The 18588-nt window shown below is 32.6% G+C and overlaps 1 protein-coding gene and 1 long non-coding RNA gene across 2 annotated transcripts in view; both read left to right on the plus strand.

The window, feature by feature from the left end:
* Window positions 1-5387: 5387 nt before the first annotated feature.
* LOC139529119 (uncharacterized) lies at window positions 5388-10742 on the plus strand. Its single transcript, XR_011665754.1, has 3 exons — window positions 5388-5518; window positions 7299-7391; window positions 10606-10742. It is a non-coding gene; the product is annotated as an uncharacterized lncRNA (long non-coding RNA).
* Window positions 10743-14489: 3747 nt separating this feature from the next.
* The window catches only part of LOC139529120 (COMM domain-containing protein 7-like), a 35993-nt gene continuing 31894 nt past the window's right edge, over window positions 14490-18588 (plus strand). The window contains exon 1 of the mRNA XM_071325446.1: window positions 14490-14519. Within this exon, the coding sequence (XP_071181547.1) occupies window positions 14505-14519 (15 nt within the window). The 5' untranslated portion in view covers window positions 14490-14504. The remainder of the gene's footprint in view (window positions 14520-18588) is intronic.

Raw genomic sequence — 18588 nt, forward strand, 5'->3', positions numbered from 1 at the left:
GATTAGCGGGCACACATATTCAAAGTCCTTCAAATTCCTTCATTTATTTAATGTTGACAGAAAACCAATAAGGACAAGTATTTATTCTTTGTTTGGGGTAAACCAGAGACATATGTGTATATATGTCTCTAGGTAAACTAATACACCTTATCGCTATTTGTCCGCCATTGCTGGAAATCACACAGGTTCCCGTAAAATTTTGACGTCATAAAACAAAATATCTGACGCCACAATGGAAAAGTGATTGTTGTTGACGTCAAAAGTTCAAGCGGCCGGGTCAGCCGGGATTAGCGATAAGGTGTATTGATTATCCGTTTTACTTTATTTATGTTGTTTTTTAAATAATTAATAGATTATTTTTATAGAACTTTTAGTTACGACCTAACAATTAGCTGTACCGTTAGAGGTTTTAGCAGATGTCGAAGGTCGTACAGTCTCCTATAGATGTTTACATTCTTTGGTCTTCGGTGGGTATAGTCTCATACGCATGCAAGCGGCAGAATACAGATTCAGATTCAAGATTCATTATTTTATTAAAGACTAACCACTTGTAATACATTATTACATACATTCCAATATCTGTATAAAACATTGCGTTTAACATAAATTATTGGAAAACATATATGAAACATATTGTATATTAAAACCAACAGTAAAATATCATTAATTTAGCTTTATCAGAGACATATATACACATATATGTCTCTGGCTTTATAAATACTAAAACATATACAAGCGCCATTATATTAAGAATTATGAGAGACTATTATTAATAAATGATTATTTATATCAAAGACATATATATGTCTCTGGTTATATACAATATTTTACATAATTTTAAAACTATATATATGTTGTGTACAAGTTATCATTTTGTACAAATTATAATTTGTACAAAAATATTGTACAAATTATAATTTGTATTTTGACATTGTACAAATTGTAATTTGTACAACAAGTGCTTGTACAAATCATAATTTGTACAAAATTTGACTAAATTCACTTATAACTTGTACAATAATTTATTGTATGGGTCTTGTTATATATAAGCATTAATACACACCAAAGAAGTTGTATTCCGTGACCACACAATAATAACCTTATTAACAAAATACAGAAAATATTTCTTTATCATTTGTTTGAGTATGTGAGTGAATTATGACAATGGGAATAACACAGAATCATTTGCTTTTCACATTCGTATATGCCCCCAAAATAAAAATAAAATCCTTTCCTGCTTTTATAGCGAATATGGAAGTGCACAAATGTTGCTGTGAAAAAAATTCCTACAGCAGTTCAAATACTGTACCAAAATTCTCCAGATGCAATTATTAGACAAATATATCGAGGATTAGTTGTGGTACGATCATATATTCAGTTGACATTATACCCAATAGCAAGTTCTTATAATTTCTGTTTCGTTTTCATGGTGATTCGTCTTGGATCTGTTAGGGAGCTACCATTTGATTTTTATGGGGGGGGGGGGGGGGGGGGGGGGGGGGGCTAGGATGAAAAATGTTGTCCTGCATTTTCTTTTATTTGTAATCTCTGTCCTGCCTTTTTATTTTTCACTCTATCCGGTCCTGCTTTTTTTTTTTTTTAGTTTATCCGGATTTTTATTACATAAATTGTCATCCTGACTTTTTTTTTTTTGCAAATGTCTCATCCTGCCTTCTTTTTTTTTACTCAAAACTCCTGTCCTGCCTATTTTTTTCAAATTCCATCCTAGCCCCCCCCCCACCCCCCCCCCCCCCCCATAAAAATCAAATGGTAGCTCCCTTAGTCAGACAGCGCACACGGTTCCTGGCACATATGATTTGTTTTTCAACGTTAAAGTGTTATCCTAATTGCCTCAATTTCTATGATACTATCAAAATTGTCACTGGGGCAGATATCAGAATTGTCACTGAGGCCAATTTTTATTATTTTGTCAGAATTGTCACAGAGGCCAATTTCTATTATACTATTAGAATTTTTACTGGGGCCAATTTCTATTATACTATCAGAATTTTCTCTGTCAGAGGCCAATTTCAATAATACTATCAGAATTCTGAGTGGGGCCAATTTTTATTATACTATCTGAATTTTCAATGTGGCCAATTTCTATTATACTATCAGAGTTCTTAGCGAGGCCAATTTCTATTATATTATCCGAATTTTCAATGAGGCCAATTTCTATATGTCTATCAGAATTGTCACTGAGGCCATTTTTTATTATTCTATCAGCATTGTCACAGGGGCTAATTTCTATTCGGCTATAATAATTAACTGGCATGCATGTACCAATTACATTTGCGGTCTCTGGGTGTTTTTGCATTTTGTAAATAAGGTTGAAAAGGTTCTATAGTGTGTATCAATTATTTTTTATAACACAATCCATACTATAAATTATTGTACAAGTAATAAGTGAATTTTAGTCGAATTTTGTACAAATTGTAATTTGTACAGGCACTTTTTGTACAAATTACAATTTGTACAAAGTCAAAATAAAAATTATAATTTGTACAATTTTTCTGTACAAATTATAATTTGTACAAAATGATAACTTGTACACAACATATATATCTCAGATTTAAAAATACATCATCAGATATATACAAATAAGAAATTTGTCTTCTACATAAAATATTAAAGCCGGTTTTTATAGAAACTACCTGATATAGTTCTTCATTTCTCAATAAAAGTATAAACTTTTCGTCAAAAGACAAGTTATAAAATTGATCATTATGTTTTACTGCATCACTATAAAAACAATATTTTTCGAAGGTCTGCATTCAAAGGACATTAAGTAAAAACATGTTTTTCATCTTCAATTTCACACAAAAAACAAGATCTTTCATTTATTGGTTTATTCCAGTGGCAGATCCAGAACTTGTCATAAGGGGGCCCGCTGACCGACCAAAAAATAGTGGGCACTTCGGTCATGCTTCGGTGATTCCCCCACATAATCAACCAGATTTTCGCACAAAAAGGGGGGCCGGGCCTCCAAGGCCCCCTGGATCCGCCTATGTATTCTTATATCGTCCTGTTTCTATTTTAAGTGGCCCAACGCCACATCTAAATTTTGCATTTAAGCACTTCTAAATTTAATATATATAACTCTGTATAATACTCTGGGCCCAGTTTCACGAAGCTGTCTTAGGACTAAGACATGTCTTAGGATGGTCTTACGACATATCTTAGTCCTAAGTGGGTTTCACAAAGCGGTCCTAAATTAGGACATCTCTTAAAGTTGGTCATAAAGTTAGGACAACGCGAGAGGTGTCTTATGATGGTCTTAGGTAGTTATACGTTTATTTATATAAATTACACTAATTTTTTATATTAATTTTGAAAAAAAATATCTTATTATTATCTAATTATCTATTCTCCTGTTCCTGCTTAAAACATATATACATTGACGGATTATCAGGATTTGTCAACAATGAAAGTTCGATGTATTGATATAAAAATTGCACGATTTTATCTCTTAACCTTTTATAACCAATAAAGTCGAAATTGAATTCAACTCACTTGTACCAAAACAATGTCATAATTTTATATTCTTTTTTCTTAATTTTGCATTGAAAATTTCATATTTATATTGATGTATTGTTTAAAGATAATTTATATATAAATTACTTTTATTTTTTTATATTTATTTTGCAAATTATGTCATTATATTAATCAATACGTTTAGAATAATTTATGGTAAGACATACTACATTTACATGATTTTTTTCCGTAGATCATATTTATATTTGAAAATTTAAAGAACTTGCGACAGGTTTAGGATGTCTGAGCTTAGATGATCCTAAGACAGCTTCGAGACGAGGTCTGAGATATGTCCTAGGATAGTCATAAGAGGATCATAAGACATGTCCTAAGATATGTCTTATGACATGTCTTAGGATAGCTTCGTGAAACCGGCCCCTGATTTATATAGTTTATACGTACGAATTAATACATCTCCTTATTGTTATATGGCAAAATTTGATAAATAAAACACACTTGTTAATTTTAAAAGAGGTCTCATCGACGAAAAACAAAACTACCTCGTATTCAAGTTACAATGCACGGGCTTGGTAATATGTATCAGCATTTCGCCATCTAATTAACCATTGCGGTGACCCCGAAGACTCAGGGGAGACTTCATTTAACCGATATAGCTAATTTCGACAAAATTGAACCATACTGGCTGCTTATAGCGAATTATCATTTCACTGTTTACTTTCATTAATGATTGAACCAAAAAAAAATCAATCCTAATTTTTTTTTATATATATATCGTAGCAATTTTCCCTTTACTTAATTTATTTTAAAATGTATTTTTTCACTGTTTGTTTATTTTTATGTTTGCACTATATTTTTGAACTTAAAGGTTTTATATGCCCCATCATGTGTTTGGAGACCTTTTGGCAATACAATATAAAAAACCTGGTAGTGGTATCAGAGGAGAAACATGTATCTACTTTCTCTGATGAGACTCTCGTTTGCACGGATGCTTTTTGCTAAATCTGACGTAAAAGTTTGTTTTATATTATCTGTACAATTTTAAGGAAAAAAACACAAGCTCTAAAGATAACAATCAATCATAATATAGGTTTATTTAACACCTTTGATGCAGACAGTTTAATATCACTCAGAAAAGGAAAATTCACTATTAGTTTGAAAACGTAAATCAGCAAATTTACTAAATATATTAGTGTTTAAACATCATTTATTTATCATATAGTTTCAGGTGTGTGGCCAATAATTTAACAGTCCCGATTGATTCAGTAGTCTCCTTAATTTTTTTGATATTGGAATAGATTTAAGGTAGATCATCCAAAAATTACGTATCAGTTGAAGAAATAAAATCGTTACAAAAATATTTAAAAAAAAAAACTGCCTGATAACGTATCTGCAACGAATCATTTAAAATCCATTTTTATAAATATTTTCAATCATCTATTACGTACATTTAAGTTACTGTCTTTTTAATCAAATCTTAGTGTAAAAGTAATTTGAATGGATTATAATTCTTTGTTATTGGTTTAAATAAATATTATAAATGATAACATCAACAAATCGAAGAAAAAAATGCAACACCAAAATGAACTTAAAATTGATACTGAAAAAATATTAACCTTCCAATGTTACCTCTGACGTCAGTTGTTATTTATTGGTTGCTGTAACATCTTTGTAAGTTTCAATAGATCGGCCTTAATTAATATCCTTTGACATAAAACGATGAATACTGTCACTGAAAATCGAAACATTGAAAAATTTGGAATCTTTGTAAAGTTTCAGTTTGAACATATGTTACCATGATAATGATATTGTGTCCATTTATTATTATAGATTAATGGTGAATTATTTGCAGCACTTAGATTTCATCTGATGGCCTATATAGATATTCATGTATATAATAAACAAGATAAGTAGCTAGGTTCATTCTGTCAACTGTTGTATGAATGATATATCAGAAATGAAGTTGACGGTGTGTTGTTTTCTTCTACTGACTTTTGTGACTTCTTCTATTTCTGTAAACAATTTTGTAAGTTGATTTTCACTATACGACTTTTATTTTCAGTTTTGATTAAACATTTAATGTTTTGATTCAGTAAAAAAAAAATACCCTTATTTTATTATGCGATCAATCTACATGTGTACCCCCACCCCCAAAAAATGATAAATAAAGGGTTATAAAAAGTACAATTTAGAAATATATACATTTATCATCATAATATGAGAATAAAACAAGGTTATTATCTTAATATGAGAATAAAATACTGTTATTATTTTAATATGAGAATAAAATACTGTTAATATTGATATAAGAAAAAAAATACTGTAACAGTTATTATATTAATATGAGAACAAATACTGTATGTTTTTTTGTCTAGTACAAGACAAAACAAAATACTATCATCTGTGTAAAAAGATTTTTTGAAATGATAATCGAGGAGGTTCTAGTTTAAAACACAACAGAAATTTTGAAAATATTGTTTTTTCCATTATTTTCACGTATTTTATTTTTACATGGACTTAGTTTTGTTTTTGCAGTTAACATGAATAAACAAAGTCAAATTTTAAAGGTTTCAGACAACAATATAACTATGTCAGACCATTAATGGAGTTTATTATAATTTGGACAGAAGATTTATTTTTATCAAAATAAAAAAAAGGGTTTTGTTCTTATTTATCCGAATGCTTTAAGACGCGACCAAAAATCTTTTTGTGTGCCAATAACTATATCAAACCGGCCTTAAAAATGAATTGTTGCAGAAGCTTTTTTTTTTATATTTACGAGACTCTTCATTGTGCAAACGTTAACGGTTATGCTTGACAGTAAGAAGACCTTTAGAGAAAACGTCTGAACCAAAATTTTAAAATAATTTTGTATTTAATTTCCTTCTTTTACTGATAAATTAGCTTATTTTTTTCTGTAAATACTTAAGTAAAACGTATCGACAACAATAACTTTTAAAACAATTAAACTACGATAGCATGAAGGAACAATGTCTGAGACAACTTGAAATTTTAAAATGAAATTGTTTTCATTTTTTCGGTATTTACTGATCGATGGAATCATTTTTTGTGTCTTTAACATTATCAACCAGTCTGGGATTAAATTTTTTGAACCATCAATAATTTTAATCAAACCTTTATGAAGTGTTACGAATTTTAGATATTAGCTTCTTCAAGCCCAGAAAACGCATATTATTTGAAATTTGGAGAGAAAAAATGTTTCCATCGCAAAATATTTTATTTTAAATGGTTATATTGCTCATTGTATTGCTTAGTATACAATGTTCTCTTTTCTCTTTTTCTTTTAACATATCAATACAGTCGAACCTCGTAATGTCAAGGTCGAAGGGACCGGACTAAAGTATTCGACTTATTCATGGTTCGACTCAACCGAGTTCGAAAGTGTCATACTAAATTTGGAATCCATGAAATACGGTATGGGATTTGTGTAATCAAGACACTTTGAACAGTGTGCCTTTTTATATGACACTATGAGTATGCATTCAATCGCTTTAGTATTGGTCTCGCATAATAATGAATGTCGATCTTCGAGACATCGGGGTTTACATTTACATTTTTATATCGTCGAGGCTATAAATTAAAGTTTACTCGACTAAACCGAGTATTTGAATTAACCATTGTTCCACTCATCAGAGGAAGATTTGCATTTATGATACGGGAATTTTACCGGGACAGAGCAATTATTTCGACTCATCCGAGTTTTCGACACAACCGAATGCGACAAAACAAGTTTCAATTGTAATTCACAATAAACATAATTTTTTGTCTTCTTTCTTCGTTTTCAGTGTGAGGTTACTGACAATGGAAGAATGTTAGCTAGTCATACGGGTTATAAATGCATTGATCACCAGGAAAGATCTAGTATAATCTCTCCAAAGGTATGATTAGATACTTTTATACATTTTTTGTACTATTTTTTAATATGTTTAAGCCAATCGGCATTTTCTTACAAAATGCATTAAAACAAAAATCCTAAAACTCTAGATACTTGATATCAATGACCTCGATCGGAATGTATTTCATACACATTGTATGTAAAACTTTATTAATGCCACGTTTTATAGTACATAATCCTTTCCATACAGTTTTATATAAAATTCCAGAATACTTTTTTCAAATCCGCCATGCTTATATAGGTAAAATCAAGCACGCGGATTTTTCTATATTTTCTTCAATTTTGAAATGTTACACTTTGTACTAAAAGAGAGACTTCCTTTATTGAAAGAGTACAACGAAAAACAAAGCAAGACCAGCTTACCCTTCCGCCATATCTGAGATGTCCTTTTTTTTGGGGGGGGGGGGGGGGGGGCGGTCGTGTTGCTCAGCCTTTATTTTTCTATATAGTGTTTGTGTTATTTCGTCGACTTTTGGCTATGGAACGGTCAGTTTCTCTTTAAATTATGAGATGTGAATGTCCCTTTGGTATCTTCAGCCTCTGAGAGATTGCCTTTAGATCGTATATAATAAAGTTTCAACAGTTTGATAACATACATTATAAAAGTCTTTTTATTATCGTCAATTTATGTCCCTCCGAAGTCACATTAGCCCAGTTCTTTTTGTTTTGTTTATATCTTATTCCAGTACATTGCCACCGTTTTGAGGTGTGCGCATTGGTTTTCTTTTGATAACTAGCTAACACCTTTAATTCAATCGCTACTTTTTTCAAAATCTTAATAGTAGCGTTGTTGTTTATTTGAGAATTATTCGGTTCGATGCAACAAGGATCAAATGAAAATTAAAATAAGTGTCCTCTATATCCCACTTACATAGCTTGACCTGTATTAACATTGATATGGTCATAATTATAAATTAATATTAATAAACTACAATTCTTTCGAAACTCTTATGATTTTCTTCCCCAGGAATAGATTACTTTGAATATTGCGTTCTCAATGCTCTTCAACTTTAGTTGGCCTTTTTAACTTTTTTGATTCGAGCGTCACTGATGAGTCTTTTCAGGACGAAACGCGTCTGGTGTATACAATTTTAATCTTGGTATCTATATGAAGAGTTAATTTACATTCTTTTTTAAGCATTCAATATATAAGTTTGAAAATAAAGACTGATTGACTCGACATCATTATATTCCTGCAGGCTTTCACTTAACAAACCATAGGTCTCATTTTCACCTTTCAAAGTTCTTTAAACTGTGTTTCCGTCTTGTTCATAACTTTCTCCAGTCCAAAGTTTCACCATAGCAGTGATATACACGGACTTCTCTCCAAGGAACTATGATCACCTGGACTTCTATCTAAAACAAATCTGAAGACGGGCTTAATTTTGACTGTGCTAGTTTCATTAAGACACAGCCAAGCCTGGTAGGTAATGTGTCGTTTATTTGATAATAGAAAAAAAATTTGTGGGAAATAGTCACGGTAGCCTGCCTTGGTACAGGCACACGGCAATTAAGTTTGGATAAACCAGATTTACGAGCGCACAACCTAACATTTCGCATATTTAGACCATATATATATATATATATTTGAATAAAAACACTCGAAAAATAAATCTGCACAGTTCAGATTAAAGAAGGATGACAGTGACGGATCCAAGGCGGGGGGGTCGGAGGTTCCCCCCATTCCCCCTTTATCCTGGGTTGGCCCGGAACCCTCCTTTTTAAAATGGCTTGATCCGCCCCTGGGTAACCACATTCTTAACTCGAAAGATAAACATCACTTTAGAAAACAGGGTCACAATGTATTCGCTACTTCAGAAATCGTTTCGAGAGTGAGAGTTCAAGCTTACGGTAGGTGAAAAATAGAGGCGGAAGATATCAAAAAGATAACAAAAATTCTCACGTCGCAGATATGCCGCCAAAACCACGACAAGAATATGCAAACTACGAAAAGACAAACATCAGTTTACGAAACATGACACAGAAATTATATACAAATACTGAGTATCACGAAACCGACCAAAAATATAAACGTGACTATTTTTAGTAGCGTTGTTGTTTATAAATAATTCAAAATTTGGTGACTATGTTGAACGCATCTATACCATCTAATGATACTACAGATACAGTTAAGTCAGCCTCATATCTTGACTTACATCTAGAAATTGACAATGAGGGTCGGTTGAAAACAAATCTTTACTACAAAAGAGATGGTTTCAGCTTTCCAATTAAGAACTTTCCATTTCTAAGTATCAACATTCCAGCAGCACCTGCATACGGGGTATATATCTCCCAATTGATACGATATTCCCGTGCTTGCATTTCCTATCATGATTTTCTTGATAGAGGGTTGCTGCTCACGAGGAAGCTATTAAACCAAGAGTTCCAAATGGTGAAGTTGAAATCATCCCTTCGTAAATTTTACGGACGCCATCACGAGTTGGTTGACCGCTTTGGAATAACCGTTTCACAAATGATATCGGATATGTTCCTTACGTCGTAACTACAATCCCCTTCCCTTTCATGAATGTGACCTACCGAATTAGACTATTTACCGGATTTGTTATCACATAAGCAACACGACGGGTGCCACATGTGGAGCAGGATCTGCTTACCCTTCCGGAGCACCTGAGATCACCAGTTTTTGGTGGCGTTCGTGTTGCTTAATCTTTAGTTTTCTATGTTGTGTCATATGTACTATTGTTTGTCTGTTTGTCCTTTTCATTTTTAGCCATGGCATTGTCAGGTTATTTTCGATGTATGAGTTTGACTGTCCCTTTGGTATCTTTCGTCCCTCTTTTATGTTGGAAATTAAAATGATAGAAAGTATCTAGGCGATAACAGTTTCAGAAATCTTTTAATTAGAGTCGTTTTAACCAAGTTTGCACTTCCTTGAAAACCTGCTGACATGTTTGATGGTAAAAAAATTGTTGGCAAGGATATGGTAAATATGATACAAAAAAAACCGGATAAATATATTTCGACCCCTAATATTACATTTAATACACATTTATATGGGGTCCTCACTCGGCAGCCAAACCACTGCCTCGTCTGTTACCGAGGCACAGCCTATACCGTATATATATATAAACCGCTAGTTACAAAATATGGGACTATGTCTGCTTTTTGAGTAGTATACATGAACAATTAAGATTATCGGAAAACATTTTCATAGTAATACTGTTTCGAATCTTTAGTTTCAGGTTTGTGACTGTCCTACGGGAAGGCAATGTAACAGTGTAAAAGATGAGCAGCTGAATGATATCTACGAGTGTTCAAAAGAACACAACGAGGGACTAAATTTGGACAAAAAGAAATAAATATTTTCATGGGTTGTTCTTGATTGAGTACGGCTTTTGCTAATGTGGGATAGACATCAATAGACAGAGAAAAAAACAGGGCCTCAGATTTTACATCTAAAGGAAGCGATAGCTCATCGTATGCGTAAAGAGCGTACCCCATTGATTGTTAAAAATGAAAAAATCGCATGTTTTTTTCGCGATAAATATAAATTTTCAGTACAAATAGTTGAGAAAAAAAATCACCTCAATATGCTTGTTTACCACCAAAACAATAGATGAACAGAAAGTTACCACAAAAGGTGGAAACAGTATTTGCATTTCCATCAGATAGATGTATACCCAATTCGAAAAATCATGATTTTATTGGTTCTTCATGGTCTTTTTTATAATTGTTTTAAAGAAAAATATTCTCACTTCGTATATTTTTATAAGATGCAAATCCTGTTTCCATGCACCTTTCGCCGAAAATACTTCGATTGATATACACAGGATCTGTACAATAACACTAGCTAGCCTTCTTTTATACTTTCTTTTATCACTAGTTGTGATGATTCAACACGTTCCACTTGTTGTTAACAAATTTGATAGGTCGTACAACAAAAATAAATACAAGGAAAACAAATCAATAAGAAAACATACGAAACATATGTCTCAAAACTAGTTTTCGGAAGAAGAAAAAAAGAAAAGAAGTGTTACATAACTTACTTATACAGATTATTATTGCGTACATAAAGGTCTCCCACCACTTTTGTATTGTGCAATAGATCTATATTAGTCTTAGATAGTACACATTAAGGACGTGATGTAACAGTTGTATGTTTGATCTTTACAATGAATATATACTAATAGAACTTTCAATGCAATAAAGAATAGGAATCACCATACATAAACGAGCAGTCGCATCAAAGTCATCCATGAGGTGCAAGTTATAATTGTAACAAATCACACTTCACATCATCCTACAAAATAAATCAAATCAATATGGTTGTATAACATAGTAATCTTTACATGAAAACTTACAATCCTGCATGGTTAATATGAAAGCGGTAGGACAAACTTCTTACATTGTCATTGTGCTACCGACAGATGAAAACAGGGCCGTAACTACATTGAGGCAAATGAGGCAAATGCCTCATGTTGGAAATTTCCAAAACAAAAAAACAAAAAAAACTGTAACAGGATTGTCTTCATATCAACCTGAATTGTTTTCACGGAAAGTGTCTTGCAAGTCTCTCTGATGTCTCCCGTGCATGTTTTTCGAGATCCGTGTTTCTATGTTACTTTTAGTTTTCAGAGTTGATGGTCTATTGTTTGTACTTCTGTATCCCGGGTTTGTCTTTTGTTCATTTATTGTCATACTTTATAACTATAGTCTGCAGAGTGTTGATTTTCATTCGTAAACTGTGGTTTTGCCATGTTGCATGTCCACTGATGTCCAGACATTGTACGAGAAACTATTTTTTAAGAATATACGATGCTACTGGACATAAAAAAAATTGTCGTTTCTGCATAGAAAATTGAACTTGATATCAAAGAATACAAAACTGGCTCTTTTTTGTAGATGAAACTAAATAGCTTACATGGTTTAAATTAAAGTAAGACCACCAATTTCCCGGTATCAAATCATCTTTAAAAAAAGTCAATGTATTGCCATATGACCTTTTACATTGAAGGATTAAACTTGCATGAAGTCGTGTTTAGACTCTTAAACAGAAAAAAAGAATATGGAGTAAACGTGCACAGGACCTTATCTCAGACGAAGTCAATGCATAGAAAAAATACAAATGATCAATGGCCAAAGTTTTTTTCCCCTATTCTTCATCTTGATAGTTGATGGAGGGTCTTCAACAATAAAAGAATCATTAATACCATAAAACAAGGTCAAGATGGTCCTTAGTGTCGACTTAAGCAGTACTAGTACTTAAAATATAATACTGCACTGTCACTCTTTTTCAATCTAGCCATAAAAAAATCACCAAAGTCTGAATTAAGCACAATACAAGACAAGAACAGACAGACATAATGATTATGAGAATTTCGGTTTTTGCTTTATTCTACATATCGGTCTACTTTTAATGTTGTCCCCGTAAAACCTAAAAGTCTTAAATTACAATGAGTTTTTGCTTTGAGACAAGAATATTGTCAAAAGAAATAGCTTAAAATTAATTGCGTTTCAATGTAAGAAAGAGTCCGGGAAACGCCCAGAATGCACGATCTTGCGTTATTTTTCTCAGAGCTTCTGGGGGCCTTAAGCGGCCCGAGACCCCACGCAAAATTTTTTTCACCTCGCTACGCTCGGCGAATATATTTTGCCTCAATATTATAAGAGGCTAGTTACGGCCCTGGAAAAGATAAATAAAGCTCTCAATTTCAGCAAAAAATAAAGTGGTATAAGCTGCAGTAATATAACACTCCTGCAATATTGTCAAATCAAAATAACAATAATACAAATTAACAAACAAAGTATTTATATTTATATTTCAGTCGGGAGCTTCTGAGAGGAGCAGCGACCATTATAAGGTTTTACGAACGGACTGACGCTTACAATAAAATATCTCTCCGTCTCGGTGCACTGAGTGTGAAACTTCGGAAAGTGTGGACAAAAAAATGCGGAAACGTCTGAATTCATAAAATTTAAAGACGACTTTGCGACCCCCGTTACCCCCTCTATTTTCCCTCTCTCTCACTACCACCACCATCATAACAAAAAAACATAACAAACCGTCATCATAAAACAGTGGTCAATATTGCATTTTAAAGAGCTATTGACTACAATTTAAAAGTGAATTTTTGAATTGTATGATGTTTTTAATTTTGTTTAATCATTTCAAAAATTTGGGCCATAGTGGTTTGAATAATATATCAACACATATCTTTATTATAAAAGTCGATATAATCTATACGGCCTTCAACAATGTGCAAAATCCCATACCGCATAGTCAGCTATAAAAGGCCCCGAAATGACAATGGAAAAAAATCAAACGAGAAAACTAACGGCCTCATTTATGTACAAAAAATGAACGAAAAACAAATATTTAACATATAAACAAACGACAACCACTGAATTACAGGCTCCTGACTTGGGACAGGCACATACATACATAATGTGGCGGGGTTAAACATGTTAGCAGGATCCCGGCTAGGCCAAACCAAAGACTTCAAAAATTTGTATGTGGACCTTATTCGCCAAGCATGGTGCATTAGGAGTAAGAGCAAAAACTGGTCGGCTAGGAGACAGAATAATGTGTCCAGCAAGGATTGGTCCAGTACAAAGTAGTGTTAATATTTATACCGCTTTATAAAGATGTTCATTTATATTTTATTTCTAATAGGACATTATCCTGAAAACCTTTTTGTACATTTGATTTATAATTTTTATCATCTTGTATGTATATACGTTTTCTTGTTATCAAAGCCAAATGTTTTTATTGTTAATTTTTTACCTGTGAACTCTGGAAAAATAACATATCGTTTTAACTAAAACGAAAGACCTATTTTGAAAAAAAATATTTTAATCGGGAACATAACTCTCATTCCTAAAAAAATGGCAATATAAATCAATCCTTTTTTTATTGTTTTTGTTTACCATAAGTCTACTAACTTGTATTTAAATAATTTTTTTTTTTAAGTTTTCACTCATTACCGGTGAAAACGGTGATTAATCTTAATTAACAATTCAATCACGTGACATGAAGTTTTATTTGACATACTGATTACCCCAAGCCGAAATTAAAGAGTTCAGTATGCAGTCTTCGACAAAAGTTGATATGTCACTTGACACATCAAAACTCAAAATGTCAAAAATACAGGTGACTTTTGTAAATATATAAGTTCCAAATAGTAGATATTTCAAAACTATTCAATTTCAACAGTCGACTACTCACGCTTTTATAATATCAATATGGCTTTATTTACTAGTACTCCCAAGTCTAAGCTTAGAGAAAAGGTTTTGTTGCTGAACCTTGACGACAGCGATGATGATGTTTCATCTGGATATGATTCTCCTGTTTATGTCTCCGACGAAAACCAAGAAAAGAAGAAAGCAGTTACAGCTCAAATGGTTGATGATGATTTATCAGACGATTCAGATTTCTCATCTGATGAAGCAGACGATGATTCGTCAGACGACGATAGTGACGATTTAGGTGATATGGATGACATACAGTCAACCGATGATTCGATGAAAGTTACAAAGATACAAGCTGTGGTTGATAATATTCGCTATATTCTGTCCATGCCGGACTTATGTGACGTCATGTTTCTTGTTGGACCACAGAGAATTCCAGTGTATGGATTAAAGTCGATTCTTGGAATAAGAAGTAGAGTTTTTTGTGACATGTTTGTAAAGATGTCGCAGGAATGCATGAATATAAAGAAAAAGTTGAAGAAATCAAAAGATGAGAAGAAACCCGAGAGTAGCCCAAAGACTACCTTAATAATTGACAGTTACGACATCGAAGTGTTTCGTTTATTTTTGCTGTTTTTGCACTGTGGATCAGTTACCATGGATGCTTCTAATGTTGTTGGACTTCTTTGTTGTGCTATTGAATTCGACATTGCTGATTTGAAGAGAGCATGCTGGGAATTTGTAGGTACATGTTTGTCGTCTGCAAGTACCGAAATCGTTTTAAAAGAAACATTCCGTTATGAAGACCATAGTGCTGCACAGGAACTCAGACATATTGTCTTAGGTCAACAGAAAAAGACTAAACTCCAAAACAGACAAAGTTCTCAATTGCGTCAGTCTCCAATTGGAAAAGAAACTGAAGTTTAGAAGATTTTTTATTTTTTTTAATCTGTAGTGCTATACTGAATATACATACTTTTTGAACAAATATAAAGAAATGATTTTTTAATATATCTATCAGTACATTGTATACACAAAGTGCAAATGACTTGTCATTTTTTATTTTATAGTGCTTTATTAAAGTATATAGAAAAAATGTTTTTCTTTTATTGTTTTTATTACATTTGTTTAACTTGTTTAACTTGTTCAACTTGACCTACATCCTAAAAAGGTAATGGGGGTCGGTTGAAAAAAAGCTTTACGATCAAAGTGAACATTTCAACTTCCGAATTGTGAACTTTCCCTTTCTATGAAGCAACTTACCAGAAGCGCCTGCATTTGGAGTATATATATATTTCCCAGTTGATACGATATTCCAGGGCTTGTATTTTCTATCATGATTTCCTTGATAGAGCGTTGATGCTCACAGGGAAGCTATTAATCCAAGGGTTCCAACTGGTGAAGTTAAAATCATCCCTTCTTAAATTTTACGGACACCATCACGAGTTAGTTGATCTTTATGGGATATCTGTTTCCCAGATGACGACATACAATGTATATGTTCCAATTGTCGCTATCATAACCCCGTCCTCTTTTGCCATGAATGTTACCTATCGAATTAGACTTATCACCGGGTTTGAACTAAAATGAGCAGCAAGATGCATAGGTGCCGCACAAGTGGAGTAGGATCTGCTTACCCTTCCGGAGCCACCAAAAATACAATACTTAAGGTATTTTTGGAGGTTCGTGTTGCTCATTCTTTAGTTTTTTATGTTGTGTTGTGTGTACTGTTGTTTGTCATGTCATTATCAATTTAGTTTCGACTTCGCTTTTCTTTTAACATTGTAATGATTCAGGCAGGACAATAATGTATTGCACGGAAGGAACTGACACATTTATGTTTCCATCAAAATGTTCATTTATATAAAGCTATAGCACAAACAAGCCAAGCCGTGACTAAACAGATTACAAAGCAGACGGAATGAATAAAACAAACTGTGACAAGTTAAGTACTTAAAGCTGCATTGAAATCTCAACATAATAATTCAATAATTAAGATCTGCAGAAGCCACATCTGCATATGAGTTGAACATATGTTTGTTTATCATACTTTTAGTCCGTATTTGTTAATGCTGTATTATATTAAGAAGCGTCTGATAGCTGACTATGCGGTATGGGCTTTGCTCATTGTTGAAGGCCGTACGGTGACCTATAATTGTTAATGTATGTGTCATTTTGGTCTCTTGTGGACAGTTGTCTCATTGGCAATCATACCACATCTTCTTTTTTATATTTTAAACTGGCTGAGGTTCGTGTATGTACGAATCGCGTCAGGCAACCGTTATTTAATAATACAGCTCTGGACAGCATGATACCATAATGAAAGAAGACTAAACCGTTTTGTTCTCACATGTGGTACTTCAACAGTTTGTTGCTTTCTCAAAGAGTAAGATGCATTTTTAAACTGATTAATGATATCTTTGAAATACTCTGGTGTGTAAGATTTTAAGAGTTCCTATATCGATCATTCTTAGACGTCTTATTATTTAAAGATGCTAAACTTAACTTCATTCGTAGACGTCTTTTTTTATTTAAAGAAAGTAAACCAGACTTTAAGAAAACAGTTTCGTAGTCACTACTTTAATCTTCATAGATGAACCCTAGACACGTTCTTGTATTCCCCTCCCATGTTTTTCAGTAGTAGTAAATACCCTCCACAGAACAATGTCCACAAACCGCAGGAACAGTTAAGGTTGCTAGGTGTGTCATCCTCCTTCTTCGATTTTGAAAAAGCAGATAGCAATCGGTATAAATTTTTAATGAAATCTGTACTGATATTTCGAGAGGAGCCTATATAATTCATGTGGAAGAATGTGCGTATAAATACAGAAAATTATGTGTTTTATCATACTTGCGGCTGTATTAAAAAAAATAAGATTTTTTTGTTTTATTCTCTATTTTTCAACTTTGCCATTTAAGGGGAGGTAAGTAGAATATAAGGGGAGATAGCACAAATATAGTAATTTTAAATGTGTTGTGAATTTACATATATTATTGTGTAGCAATAAAACGAGTACGATGAACCCATTTTTTCTTTTTCTAATCAGAAAGAATATTATTAGGGGTATCTTCTCAGATCTTCTCATATTTTATCTTTAAAAATTTACCGTATGGTGAAGTTGTCTTTTTATCACACAAAATTGGGGTTTCCCTGGATAATCTATACAAAAACTAACAATGTTGCGTTCAACCAGTAACATGAAACAAAAAGACCGGTGACTCATACTTTTATGATAGTTTTACAAAAGTATGATATAAACTACATTTTGACAAATTATCTAAAGAACCTATGGATTACAATTTAGACCCCCTCCACCATCTACTTATAAACAGTTGAAATTAAACAAATATTCCGGGCTGATTTCGATATCCCAATTCTATTTAGTACTTTTAACGCAAAACATATAATACATATAATAAGATATACTATTTATGTATCTGATTTGTAAACTGCCTTTTCACAGTGATCTGACTTCAAATGCAAATTCAAGTATTAAAACTACAAGGGGCAACCATTAATAATTAAGGTGGTATGGGTGTCTTTAATTCGCCATCTTGGATTGTAAAAATACAGAGAACCTAAGGTCCAGATTTTCAATCCAGTTAGGAAAATTCAGTGATGCAGGAACGCAGATAACTATGTGAATTTTCATTTAAAGAAAAAAATCATAAGATTATAACTTTTAAATATTAATATTTTTACAAAGGTATCTTCAAATAAAAATAAATTATTTTTGGTTGATTTTTTAGATTGACATTTTAAAGGGAGATAACTCTGACACAGTGCCTTTCCTGAAGGAATCTACATGGAATTTTCCCATTATGTATTTTAACTGGGGGAAAACACGGTGACCTTATCATTTCTTTTGATATTCTCAAAGCGGCATTTTCTAAAAGCTATCTTTTTGGTAGTTTATTTTCCAATTCTATCATTTAGTTTAGCTTCTTATCACACAATACTGTTTTCCCTGTTTAATCCATACAAAATATGCCATTTTGTCACAACCTATAGTTTGAGAAAATGCCTGAGA

Source organism: Mytilus edulis, chromosome 1 (genome assembly GCF_963676685.1).
Source record: "Mytilus edulis chromosome 1, xbMytEdul2.2, whole genome shotgun sequence".
Taxonomy (NCBI): domain Eukaryota; kingdom Metazoa; phylum Mollusca; class Bivalvia; order Mytilida; family Mytilidae; genus Mytilus; species Mytilus edulis.